This window comes from Cardiocondyla obscurior, linkage group LG24 (assembly GCF_019399895.1).
Source record: "Cardiocondyla obscurior isolate alpha-2009 linkage group LG24, Cobs3.1, whole genome shotgun sequence".
Lineage (NCBI taxonomy): Eukaryota > Metazoa > Arthropoda > Insecta > Hymenoptera > Formicidae > Cardiocondyla > Cardiocondyla obscurior.
In genome coordinates this window covers 2489666-2503788 of record NC_091887.1, presented here as the reverse complement: position 1 = coordinate 2503788, position 14123 = coordinate 2489666, and the positions used below count along the sequence as shown (strand labels likewise).

The window sequence follows — 14123 nt, the reverse complement described above, 5'->3', positions numbered from 1 at the left end:
GTATTTGTTTTCCCGCGGTATGGCAAGGCGCAGTCACGGAGAATTCCGCCTTCGAAGCCCGTTCACGTCGTTCACGATACGGAACGGGGCACGCTCGTGTTACACCATTCACCGTTTTACAAGCGGCGATGATGAAATGAACCGACAAAGCCCTTCATGGCGATACGAGCGACTTTGAGAAACGGCATTGCCACGCCGAGCGATTCTCGAACGCACGTGCGAAATGTTTAACACATTTACCGGCGAGCGAAACTTTTATTGTCTGTTTAAATAATGCCGAAGTGAAAGTTCTATTGTTAAGTGAACACAATTGTAACATATATTATTTATATGCGCATTGGCATATTCATGTAATGTTATTGAGTTTTATTTGTAGTTTACGATTACGTATTATAATTAATTATAAATCGTGAATCGTGAAATGTAGATTAAACGGACATTACAATCGACCTAATTGCGACTTCTGTGAAACAATGCGTTCTTCGGTAAATATGTTTTTCACCGCGTTGCATCGCACGTGCAATAATTATTCGAATGAGACAGAATACGAAACGCTATCTCTCGGATTTAGTCCCAAACAACTTCTACAAACTATTGAGGGTAAAAACTTTTATTAACTTTTTTTTTTTTAATAATATACTTTAAATAAAATAAATAATAAAGATTATCTGAATAGAAATATAAAATATCTTTAAAAAAAGAAAAGAATTAAAAATCCAAAGTAGGCGTTCGACGTTTTATATTTTCATTATTAATTCATCGATATCTGTTTCAGATTAATAAAAGCGCATCTCTGATTTCGATATGTTACAACAATTATTCTCGCGTTTCTTGCGAGTGACGTCAAAGGTCCAACATCACGATGACGGGACAGAAAAGTCGAGAGACAGAAAAAAGTAAAAGTATACAATATAATCTTTATTATTCATATATTTATCTCGTCTCAAGGCTCAAGTAGACTCAAGTGCAGGAAGTGTAGAGCTTCCGTCATCCTAGATAAAGACCGATCGACGTGTGATATGAAATCAGAATTGATCAGAATTTCAAGGTGCTCCTATTCGCGTTGCTACTGACGATCGTTCCGGGTGTGAACGAGCCGAGCGAAAGGACCATGACGACTTTAACAAATTTGCCGCCGGTGGCGAGGCTCTCCAGCCGGGTGATTCGTATCCTGGGATGTAATCCTGGACCGATGACACTGCAAGGCACCAATACTTACCTCGTGGGCACTGGACGGAGGTGATTAAACGTCATTGATCTCAGATCCTGCATCTGATCGTTAAAAGCAATAAAGTTTCCAACGGAAATCGAGTTCAACTATTTGCTTTTATTTTTTTTAATGATAAATGTTAAATACTTTTAGGTTAAAAATGAAATGTTTATCGAACGGATAAGTCTGAGGTTTATGTGAGATTTCGAAAAATGACGTCTGACGTGTGAGAACAAAGAAAAAGTAGACTGAATATTCTACGTTTGAAGACTAAGGGGATATAAAGAAGAGTTGAAAATCGTATGTACAACCTTTTTAGGTTAATTTTTTTTACGCTATGACATCATGCACGTGCCGCGTAATTAGCGCGTCATTTTTCAAAATCTTGAAATAAAACCGTGACAGACGTTCAGTCTAGCAGAAGGGAACGATATTATTTTCGTCAATTATTAGTAATAACTTTTAATTATATAATTAAAGTTAATAAAATACTGAAATAATTCAAATTAAATGACGATATTTAATATGTGTTGCAGACGTGTGCTAGTTGACTCGGGAGAGGAAAAAACAGCTGAAGCCTACATAAAACTTTTGGATAACGTGTTAAACGAAGAGAATGCAACTATTGAACACTTGGTGGTCACTCACTGGCATCACGATCACATTGGCGGCGTCAAATCTGTAAAGAACTTGGTGAAAAGATTATTCCCCTCAGATACACAGCCGATCGTGTGGAAAATACCACGGTCGCCAAACGATACGGATAGATCTGACGATGAAAAGTCCATCCAGTGGGAACCTTTGACGAATGATCAAGTAGTGGAAGTCGAAGGAGCGAAGCTTCAAATTAAATACACGCCCGGACACACCAGCGATCACGCTTGCTTGCTACTGCAAGATGATAACGTTTTGTTCAGTGGCGATTGCATCCTGGGGGAAGGCACGTCGGTCTTTGAGGATCTTCATGATTATATGTTGTCGCTAAGGAAAATCTTGGAGCTGAAACCTAAGATGATTTATCCAGGTCATGGACCGGTTCTCGACGATCCCCTGCCACGTATACAGTATTACATAAAGCACAGACTGCAGAGGGAAAACGAAATTCTGTGGATGCTGCAAGAAGAGGGGGGCGACAAGTCGATGACCGAGATGGACATTGTCAAAAAAATTTACAAAGTATATATTAATTGAGTCATTGAAGAATATGTACCTTTTTTTTAATTCCTTTAATTTGAAATAATTAAAAATTAAATAAGTAACGTAGTTACAAGTAATTAATTTGTCTTTTCGAAAGAGTTGACTAAATTTTAAAACATCTGCACAGGATACTCCCGAGAAATTGTGGCTGGCAGCAGCTTTTACTGTGGGACATCACCTTCAAAAACTGCAGAAAGAAGGAAAAGTGTTGCAAGAAGAAAGCGGCGGCTGGTGGAGAATCAAAGGTAAAATATAAGTAAGTGTATTATATAAATAATATTAAATTCAATAAAATTGTAAATAAAATTAGCATAATAAATCTGGAGAATCGCAATTGTCAGAAACTGCGGTTTTCAGATTTTAAAAACACAATTTTAACGAAAACTAATAAAGTAAAAAATGAATGCCGATTTGAACGTATCAAAAAGGCAGTCGTTTTAATAACACGTTTGTGGAACGTTAATCTTAGGAAGAAATTTTGATCGTATTTATATATACATAATAAATATATATACTTTATGTACAAATATATAATTGAAATGTTATATAAATAAAATTTATTTTATTATAAACTATACATTACAAAGAACACACTTTGCACGTGTCATTAACTATTCTCTTTTAAAGAAAGCTGTTTCACGTACATACATAAATTCCGCTGTGATTATATATTAATTTTCCAATTAATTTAGAATCCTCCGAGCAAGACATAGAAAATGAAATGCGCATAAGAATATTATTGTGAAACATTTATTCAACTTACAGGAGTAAATAATGATACATTGTTACGAATTTTTGTCGAAGTTAGGCTGATAGCTATTATCAGTACGTGCGTACAACAAGAAGAGCACACGTTTACAATTTCACATATCGCAAGTGGTACACAAGTTATTTTTCCTGTTGAGGCGAACCATTAGTCATCGCGTGCGACTACGGATACATTATAACGGTCAATATAAAATATATATGTATGTATATACGCGTGTATATATACTTGGCTACAAAGACATGTTGCTGTCGCGACGATAAATGTTTCATTATATTTTTCGTTATAAAATCTTTTTCTTTCTTTCTCTCTCTCTTTTTTTTTTCATCTATTAACTACATAATCTTGGCGAATATTAGCACCGCTCGTCTTGAACATATGGGAGCTTAGCCCCCGAAAATTCGATGTCGCGATATACGTACACAGGATATCGCTAAAGTGCGAAATATTAAAGTGATATGAGAGAAAACTTGATGATTCAAGAATTAATTAAACATGTCAAAATATTTGAGATCAGTAAAGCTTAAAAATAATATAACATTTCAAGGATATTTATATTTCTCTGAGACTTTATATGCAAAAAGGGTAAAAATTTAAAAGATTTTCTTTTCTTTTTTTTTCCACGATAATCATTAAGCATAAATATTTAGGTACAAGTGCACCATTTCATTTAAAAAAAAATCGAAGTTTTATAAACCCAATGTTTTATAATTACGTATAACTCGTAACCAATGCATAATCCTGGATTCATGCGACGTAAAATTGGTAAAAAATAAAGAGGGGACTATTTGAGATTACATTGATATCTTGAGGTATATTTATACAGGAAATCTAAAAGTAAATGAAAATGTACTCGTTGTTAAAGATCTTTGTGTCGCACTTTAGTTACATCCAATATATATATATATAATAATTATATGAACATATATCCTTAATAAGCTCACTTTGTTACTTAGCCCGCACTCTACTCTCTCTTTGGATAAACGTAAAAAATATATATATATAAAATATATAATATATTATATATATATATATATTAGATATATATATATACTACTTTAACATACAACGTAATCTCTCTCTCTCTCTCTCTCTCTCTCTCTCTCTTTCTCTCTCATTCCCTGTCATTTTTTCTATCTCTGTATCAAATAATGATAACGTTAATGCACTTACATAATTCTATTATCATTATCGATGTACTAACAAAAAAGAGAAGAAAACAAAATAACGTACGAAATATATGCATTCTTGAGACATGTGAAGACCACAGTGACGAGATGATCCATTCTTTCGTAATGAAATCAAGTCACAACAGCATAATATATTTCACATAATTACACATACGTGTTTCTATATATTTCATCTTTTTTTTTTAATTTTTTTAAATTTTTTTTTTGTAATTTTACAAAAATAAGAAATAAAAATTTCAAAATTTCAAAAATAAAACTAAATTAGGCCGGATTCTCCTTTGTTATTTCTCAAGATTTAATTTCTTTTTTTTTTTTTTTTTTTCAGCAATATTAAATTATTAATTAATAAGGTCTAAAACACCATAGTTGCATCCTAGGCTTGGGACTCAGTTTTGAAACGCGATATCTAAGGATTATGTCTAATTATTAAGATTAATTATCTGAACATTTACAACATATTTTTTTTTTTTTACATTTGCATTAATTACGTATCATTCTGCGAATTCTGCAAACAAAAAGAATTCAAAGTAGATTAATATAGCGCACAAGATAATAATGCGACATATTTAGTTGCACATACATCATTTACGATAAATAACGAATCGTTAAGGAAGAATGACGATTCTTGGAAAAGATAAAACACAGAAAGAAAAGGTGTGTGAAAGAGAAGAACATCTGAATTTGTCGCGCTTTCTCATGCGCCCGTCTTATACTTACATGTTAATAGTTCCCGATTTATGATGCTTTGCTGCTGTGGACTTTACGGCTTGCCTTTGCCGTCGATCACAAGATAATCAGGAAGTATCTCTGAAAACTTTGGGTCGTCAAAACGTTTGTTATAATAAATAATCAATAATATCTTATTGTAGAATCCGATTAACCCTTTCGGCACAAAAGACAACGAAAACATTCTTTAAAAATACGTGAAATTCTCTGGCGTGTATATTATATATATTTAGTGCCATCGAATATGTCTATCGTTTAACAGGAATGCCTTTTAATTACTGTACCGAAAGAATTAAAGTTAGAAAGACCAATAGCTCGGAGATTAGGAATTCTAAATTCCTAACGTCCGTAACTACAAGAATTTCAAAAAGGAATCTAGAGAAACGTATCGAAACCCAAAGTTGCCACAGTGCACTTCTACTTTCTCTTCTATAAAAAGAACTTTGCATCACATCACAAATGTGACATAAAATTATCAATATCGGAACAAGGTAATGATCTTGTAACCCGAGTCCGAGGTTAATCCTGCGCAATCCAAACAACGCAAAGGTTCAAAAAACATCGTATATTAATTTCCAAGACGTTTCAATTTTTCTTTTTTTTTTTTTAAACGTTCTTGAATCCTTGTATCCCACATTTAGCTAGTTATGGCCTACGCGCCAATGTTTTCACTGTTCAATACACAAGGCAAGTGAAATTTCAAACCAGCCGATTGTATTTAGCACCAAACGCAGGACACGGAAGGCAGATTTTTCTTTGAACTTTTATTCAAAAATAAATTCGTTAAAAACATTATCCCCTCTGCCGCTGATTGAAAAATGCGATGGTACTACAAGAGAAACCCACTCTGAGGAAGCTGTTCAAAACAGTTTGGATTGATGTAACTCAGAAGATCGTGTTCCGACATGGAAGTGAGCTCTTGAGGCAGCATTCCGTCTTCTGTTTTGCGATTAGATGACGTGTTTGCGGCGGGATTGGAAATCGGAGCGTTGGCCACAGCCTGACAATTTGAAGTCACCGGAAGTGCGACCGGCGGTGATTTGCTAGCTACTTGTTCAATGATATTGTTTTGTGCTGAGGGGGATTTCGGCAGGATTCCTTCCATCGCATTGTTCATCAATTGCGCGCTTTGAGTCGCCACACTGTTTAAGATTTTTTTCGTTGCGATGATTGCATGAGCGGTGGTTGTTGAAATTGGCCGATTGTTAATAATGGCCTTTGTGGCATTAGTAATAACATTGTTAATGGCTTGCTCCGCTGCGTTGGTCAAACGCTGTTGAGAGGGTTCCTGAGCAGCTCCACTAGCCAAAGCAGAACTAGCCTCGGCCACAAATCCCGCCGGCTGACTAAGCATAGAACCGATGTCTTGTTGCACAGCCTGCTGCATCGCTTGGGCCGCTTGAGCCTGCTGGACAGCTTGCTGTACTGCTTGTACCTGGAATTTATTTAATATGAATTATTGTATTTAATTTAAAATTAATTTTTTAATAATTTATGAACATATAAATGTGTAATAAAGTGTTAAGTGAAGTATTTCGCGCACGTTCCGTCTTGCTAAATTCCGACGAGAAACGAGCGGACCAGATTCCGCAGGAACCGCCCGGAAGCTGCGAATTTTATGTCAGACGTAACAATATTTAATGTTACTAACCTGCTGCACGACTTCTTGTGTTGCTTGCTGCACTGCTTGTTGCACGACTTCTTCAGTCGCCTGCTGTACAGCTTGTTGTACTACCTGAGCAGCCTGGACTTGCTGTACAGCTTGCACTTGTTGTACTGCTTGCTGTACGACTTGAGCATGTTGTACTACTTGCTGCACTACCTGTTGTTGGGCTTGGTGCACCACTTGGACTGCCTGTTGTTGTGCTTGCGCGACAACCTGTTCAACTTGCTGCTGTGCTTGTGCGACTACCTGTTCAACTTGCTGTACCTGTTGTTGCATTACTGCTACGTCTTGCTGTGTTAACACTTGCATTTGTTGTTGCATACGTTCTGCCGGCATCGTATTACCAGTAACCTAATAAAAAAAAAAAATATATATATATATTTATTCATAAAAAAGTTCTAAAATTAAGTTTTTTTTTTTTAATAAATTAGAAATTTTTTTTCGGGTATTCTTCATTATTTTTAGATTCAACATTTTTATATTTTTCTGTTTAATCTCTTTTTTTTTTAATTAAAAAAAAAATTACCGTAGAACTTGACGAAACAGCTGTCGAACTGACTTGCGGCTCTGGCATCTGTGGTAATAATGCTGCATTGATAGTAGTTAGTAAACTGTCTCCTGTTTGTTCTACCGTCGTTGCAGGCACTGATGCCGTAGACGTCATTTCTCCCAAAGGCTGTACCGTTTGCGATGGAATTAGCGCTTCAAGTAACATTGTCTTGCTGCTACTTGGTTCGTGTTCTGCTGTTACATGGGTTAACATTGTAGTAGAATTGGGATTCACAGAGTGCAATGGGGAAACTATCTGTTCAGTTGCGGGGTTTACTAAAGAGTCCAACTTTACTGAACTTTGTCCTGAAACAATATACCGATTGTGTGTGATGCATTATTAAAACTACTTGAATTATAATCTTTAAGAACGTGATAAACTAAAAAAAAAAAAAAATTTATTTATTCCATAAGAATTATTTGTTGTGTAAAAAAAATTTTACAATATTTTACCTGTATTGGCTAAAATTCCCGAAGAAGCTGTCGACTGTTGACTGCTTCCCGAGATAATAGAAGCTCGCTGTTGAATAGCGAACTCATTTTCAGGATTATTAGATTCCTCGGTAGTGCCAACCGAGGACTCTATGTGATTCAGGTACTTTTCCACCGCATGACTATTCGTCGTCGACATTGATTGCGCTCCGGAAGTACCGGGATAAGTCGATAGCGCACTAAAGTCGGGATGATGGTGGTGCTTCATGCGAAGATCAACTACGCCGGCACCTTGAAGGGAAGCTCCATTGGAGCTAGTGTCCGTCGATAAAACACCGTTTGTATCCTTAAGGCGGTGAGGACTAAGAACTTGAACCTGCGTCGACTCATGTATGCCTATAATTAAAATTTACAAAATTAATATATTTTAATACTTATAATTATTTAAAATTTAATTTAATTTAATTTTATTTTATTTTTATCTTAATTTAATTTAATTTAAGATTTAAGAATAAAAATAATCGAAGATTAATTGCGTTATCGAATACTATTATATTATATTTTTTCTTTTTTTTAGATAACACAAATACTTGTTATCGATTTATTATTAACTCATTTCAAATACTCGCCTCCAAATGAAGTTTGATGATGGGTGTTCACCATTGACATAGGATGCTGAGTACGTATTAAATCTACTACGCCGAGAAGACCAGTCACAGTCTCTTGCACGGGACTGCTATTAGCCGTTGCAACACCAACGGTTTTGATAATATCAGCCTGCGAAGATGCAGTTTCTATAGAACTCTCGCCGACTAATTGCTGTAGGGGAGATGTGACCGCTGTCGGTCCGTTTGTAGCCGTTGTCGGCGTCGGAATGCTTTGCATGCTATTTTCACTCAGCATACTATTCTGACTGTTTTCATCCAGCACTTCTGTTTTTAAATTATCCGGCAGAATCAGCTGAAGATTGGACGAGGATCGTCGGTTTATTAAAGGATTTGCTACGAGCGCCGGAGGTGGCATCATAACTTCAGAGTTCGAGGATTGCGACGTCCACAGCATCACTGGAGTCACCTGGGGCGTTGCCGCTGGTGGTGGACTGGGATCACTTTTTAACGTTTCCGGAGAGACACTTTGTTGCGACTGAGCCGGCGCGTTTGTCAAGAAATTTGCAGCTCCCGCTGCTGTTTGCGTCAAGAGATCTATTAAATAATAAATACATCACATTTAATCATTTATCAAGAGATTAATTTTTCGTGAACTAAAAAAAAAAACTTAACACTTTTCGAAGATAATTTACAAATTAAAAATGTAAGTATAGAAAAGTAAAAAATCAAATATCATTATTTAAATATATCTGAAATTGAATTTATTGTAGAGTTAAGAAATATAATTTTGCAAAATAGAATTATTGCAATAATCAAACTTACTATTGGATGCGACACCCGTGGTCAGCGGCACTGGAGCGGAAGGTGTGACCAGACTAGTGTCACCGTTTGTTAGCGGAGGTGAAATAGATTCAACTTTGCCTATGGATGGTTGCGGGGGAGTGGAGGCAGCTGTGTAAAGAAAAGTATGGGGTTCGCTGGTTTTTCCAGAGGACACCGCGAACAATTTGACGCTGACTGTTTCCGTAGGCGCTAGATCCTGCCTGCGATAAGGTGGAATAATGCATACCAAATGCACTGGATGCAAATGCTCCTTGTCCGGCAACACAGTGCGCTCCCAGTGCGGTTCCAGGCTACTCGATAAATCATCGGTGTCTAGTTGAAAGACTACTTGAGTGTCCTTCAGAAAGTTCTTACCGAGTATTATGAGTTCTAACCCGCCCGTGCACGGGCAAGACGTTAGAGACTTTTTGCAGATCTCTGGAATTCCAGGTGGTTGAGCTACGAATATACAAGATCGACGACTTTGTAAGAAAAGAGATCATGAACTTTCTTAACGGAATTCAAACTTTATTTTATAACTTCATCTGCTACACTTTGTTAGCTTATTCTTGCCTTCTTTATTTTAATCAATTTTTCTAAATGCTGTTCTAAATGCTTTTCTAAAATATCCATTATATCAGTCAACTCACTGCAGACTATTGGCTGGGAGCAGACTTGCAACGTCTCTGTAGTCCCGTCGGTGTGCGTGATAGTCGTGCGGAAGACCATGCGGCATCGTGTGGATTTCTTCTTGCTTCTACCTTGCAACAAGCCTGCTTCTTGAGGAAATCTATGTTCGACGTCGACGTTACGCTCTTTAAGAATGCCAACGCAGTCACAGGTAACATCCTTTGCCGGATCCATATCGATCTCAATCACAATCGTGCCATCAATCTTTCGCTCCATACAGGGTGTAGAATTCTTGCCGCTTACTCGACAAGCCTGGTAAAACATGTGAGGCGCCACTCGGCCAAGATCGGTGCCGATGAATACTTGTAGAGTCGTCGGCTTGTCGTAGCCGATCAGTCGAACGATGGGAAAACCATTTCCGCTACGGTCCTTCACCGCGCCCCGGGACCCTTCTGTCTGATAGCGAGCTCGATGCTGTTGTTCGGGCTGACAAACAATTTGTAGTTGAGTCTTGCCGTCCGCGGAAATGTTGGCTGTCGATCAGATAACACCATAAATTAAGTTAGATCGGGATAATGCGTGGATTTAACCGTAGAGTGGGTCAGGTCAGGAAATTTACGGAGCATGCAGACGTTCGTAAATAAAGAGTTAGATAGCCGAGATCTGTGGATAGCGAAATGTTTACCATTGGCCTGTTGAAGGAATGCCAAAGGAAGGATGCAGATATATCGAGCTGGAAACGATCCAAGAGCAAACTAGACGATAATAAATTAGAGATTCTCGACTATTTAGAGATCTAGAAAATAGAAATTTTCAAATCGCCCGTAAAATAAAATTATTAAATATCTTAAATTTAATATATTCAAGCTTTAACGGTTTAAAAAGTTTTTACAAGATTTTTAGAATAGATCGTAAAAAAAATCGTAGTATTAATTTAATTTAATTTTCAATTAAAAAAAAATAAAATAAGTAAAGATACTTCTATGATTATTTTTACGCGTTTTGCTCAAGATAAAATATTATTCTAATATTAACGAGTTATAAATATTGATTTGACCTATATTTAATATCAAGAAACGAAAGGTATCTAATTTTGCGCATATATCAATGCATATTTTTTTTCTTATCTATATGAGAGAAAGAGAAAAAAGTGTCGGCTCTTGAATCATACCGAGATACCTTATCGACAATAAAAATAAAAAAAGAAAAATAAAAATAAATTATTTTGCCGGAAATGAATTCACTAATGCGCTCGCTCTTGTTGCAAAATATTTAAGGTAACAATGCGGCTTCCGAGGTAATGATATGCTCATGTCTTTCTTCCAGCAAGATAAACTTCAAGCAGAACAAGCTTTTCAAAAGTGACTCGAGTTTATGACATGCAATAAAGTGCATAAGATCGTTGTTGATGTTATACTTCAATTGATATTACTGAACATACATTCGATTGATAAATAGGTTACAGGAAAAGTTGTGATAATTTTGTACAGCCGCATCAACCGGCGGTGAAATTTATCATTTGTTAAAAATATTAAATTGTAATAATCGCGAATATATTTCTTAAAAAAAAAAAAAAAAAAAAAAAAAAAAGGTATAAACATATAGATTATATTATCTTTAATAGAAGCTCGTAAAATCGTTAATGTCTGAAAACAAGCGGTACTGAAAGTTTAAGAATCGAAAACCCATGATACAAGCCCACGTAATCTAAAGACCAAAGGTTTATAAAGTCAAGAGTTCAAGACTTGAAAAGATTAAAACAATCGCTAGAAACGTTTCAGTATCCACGGTCTATCTTAGAAACTTGCGAGTTAAATTTGTGCCGCGCCACTTGAATTCGTTTGTAATTAAAAGATTAATTTTTTTTTTTTTATAAAGCTGGTGAAAGACGTACATAGTTGCGAGATAAGGGTTACGGGACCCTGATGTGTAATCGGAGTCCTTTTGTTTAACACACCCATGGCAGGTCGAGGCCTGGTTATTCCCACCACCCTGCCTATGGAGTTGGCGTTTCCGGTTCTATTGTCGGATATTCCTTCCAAACTGATCCCATTAACGGTGGCTCTGACCGTCGGTGACTTATTGTCGGGGCTGGTGCCGGGGGCTACTTCCGGAAACGCGAAGTTCGCGTCCTCGGACTCCAGTTTGATATCCATTTTCCTTCTCTTCGAATCCTCCTCGCCGGCGTTGTTCCAGAGCTGATAAACCAATCGCGGAATTAATAAATCTACGTATGCACAGAGTCATATCAAACATCAAGAATTTCAAAAGTATAATTTAAAAGAAAAAAAAAAAGGGAAAAAAATAGGATACTTTCAAAATCAATACAATTGAAATAACTAGAAGATGAAAAAATTAGTGCTAGAACCTGAAATGTTATACACAAAAAATTTTGGCAATTAATTAACAAACTAGTTGTAACTTTGCTATTACTTTCTTTTTTTTTTTTCTTTTTACTTTAAATTTTTATTCGGCGAAAGCGCCAATATTAATAGACATCGAAGTTAATGAAAAATCAAACGTTTAATCCAACTAAATTGTTAAAGCAGAAAATTCTCGACATTGAATATTTCAAAAACGCGGCATCGCTTTTTGTTCCGATATTACGGGAAAGAGCTTGAGCGAACGGAATAACGGGAACACCCCGTATGTGCGTGAGCGTCTGTGTGCTTAATTTAACGAATCAGAACTCGACTGGGTTCAACTACCGTTCGAGCGGTCAGCGATCTCCGATGACGATATTGATGATGATCACGCGTACCCTCGTGAACACATTAAATAACTTCATCTGGCTTCTAACGACAGGGTGACTCAGTGCCATAACCGTAGGAAGAGTGAGGAACGCGCACGGACCACAAGAGAGGCCCGTCAACTCTTTCTTCATCTTCTTCACTTTTCCATCTTTCAGATAAAGAGAAAAAGAAAACAAAACGATATAGGAAGCAAAAAACAGTTAGGCTGAAGTAATAACTTGCGGACTCGCGGGAATTTCATCCCTCTTTCTTTTTTTTTTCTTTTGCTTTTCTTTTTTCTTTCTTTTTTTTTTTTCTTAACTCATTTTCAACGCTCGTTCGTAGCGCTTTCATTATTCTTAAGTTTCCGCGATTATTGCAACTTTGAGAGAGAGAAAAAAAAAATTTAAAAGCAAGTTTACGGGCCCCTGAAATCTAAGAACTTTTGCACGCTAAAGCTTTACTGTCAGACAGAGTCTAGAGCTTTAACAAATTAATGTCGGATATATATTTAATATTATGCACAAAGTTATTAATTATTATTATCATCAGACAGAAACTCTATGTTCCAAACAAGTAGTAAGCGTAATTAAATCATTCGGTTGACAGCGAGCTAATGACGTTAATGTCGTTAACGGATACTAACATTGACGTTGTTGAAGTGCTGTTGGCGTTCTTCGGAGCCGAGGCCGGAGTCGTTTGAATTGTCGTCCTGGGTCGTACCGGTCCTGGGCCCGTGCTCATCAGAGCCTCTCGCGATTACGCCACCGAAGGACGATGGGAATCTGGATTGTTTTGGTTGCTGCGGTTGCTGCTGCTGCTGCTGCTGTTGTTGCGAGGTCGGTGGCTGCTGTCGCTGCTGATTATTAACCGTTCTTCTGGTCGCCGAGTGGGCGCGATTACCTGCGGTGCTTCTCGAGACGGACGATGCTGTCACCGTTGACGGCGCACCGCCTGCATTGCTACCTGCAATGTATTAAAGGCGATCTCGTTATTCCAGTAAGTCCGGTCGTCGTTTCTCACTGGTTTTCCAAGTAACACGGGAAGAGTTTTAAATACCGGACCGCGTGGAAAAACACGCCGGCTGTATATAAATAGACACGGGGGATTTAAACAAAAAAAAAAAGAAAAAGAAAAAAAAAAGAAAAAAAACATGTTCTTGTGATTTTATAAGTTATTCGATTTTAATTAATTAATTAATTTGTTTGATTTTAGATTAATTTAATAATTTCCTGAACTATCGAAGCAAACTCTCGTCTACCCTCCCCAAGATCAAAAGCGCTGAAATTGTTAGGTATACTACCGATCGAGAGAACCATCGTTGGTCCCCGGACTGTCCGTTCGCCACCGAGCCCCGTTCGAGTCACCCCCGTCAAATTGACGAGAGGCAACGGTTTCGAAGAGACATTGACGAGCCCGCCCGGAGTCTCGATTTACGGGCGTCGGGCGTGAAAAGTCGGGGCCCGGGTCGTCGAGGAACGAGAGAGATAAACCCAGGGAGAAAAAAAATAAAGAAAAAGGGAAGAGCAAAAAAAAAAAAGGGGGGAAAAAAAAAGGGATGCGAAATACGTCGAGGAGCGAAAAGGCGGAGGCGC

General features: G+C 37.2%; 2 protein-coding genes across 7 annotated transcripts in view; one reads left to right on the top strand and one right to left on the bottom strand.

Moving 5' to 3' along the window:
* Positions 1-134: 134 nt before the first annotated feature.
* Positions 135-2853, top strand: LOC139111586 (endoribonuclease LACTB2). Its single transcript, XM_070671980.1, has 3 exons — positions 135-1239; positions 1747-2386; positions 2535-2853. Exons 1-3 carry the CDS (start codon positions 1112-1114, stop codon positions 2661-2663), a joined length of 897 nt encoding a protein of 298 aa, XP_070528081.1. The 5' UTR covers positions 135-1111; the 3' UTR covers positions 2664-2853.
* A 290-nt stretch (positions 2854-3143) lies between these two features.
* Nfat (NFAT nuclear factor) overlaps positions 3144-14123 on the bottom strand; it is a 32544-nt gene continuing 21564 nt past the window's right edge. For 2 of the 6 annotated variants that reach the window (XM_070671934.1, XM_070671933.1), the window contains exons 2-10: positions 13175-13494; positions 11691-11994; positions 9817-10329; positions 9167-9625; positions 8366-8938; positions 7758-8132; positions 7282-7610; positions 6741-7106; positions 3144-6524 (exon numbers count right to left, since the gene is read on the bottom strand). In XM_070671934.1, the coding sequence (XP_070528035.1) occupies positions 5919-6524; positions 6741-7106; positions 7282-7610; positions 7758-8132; positions 8366-8938; positions 9167-9625; positions 9817-10329; positions 11691-11994; positions 13175-13494 (3845 nt within the window). In that variant the 3' untranslated portion in view covers positions 3144-5918. Of the gene's footprint in view, positions 6525-6740; positions 7107-7281; positions 7611-7757; positions 8133-8365; positions 8939-9166; positions 9626-9816; positions 10330-11690; positions 11995-12504; positions 12687-13174; positions 13495-13831; positions 14036-14123 lie in introns of those variants that run through there. The other 4 variants (XM_070671936.1, XM_070671937.1, XM_070671935.1 and 1 more) reach the window with 4 other exon arrangements.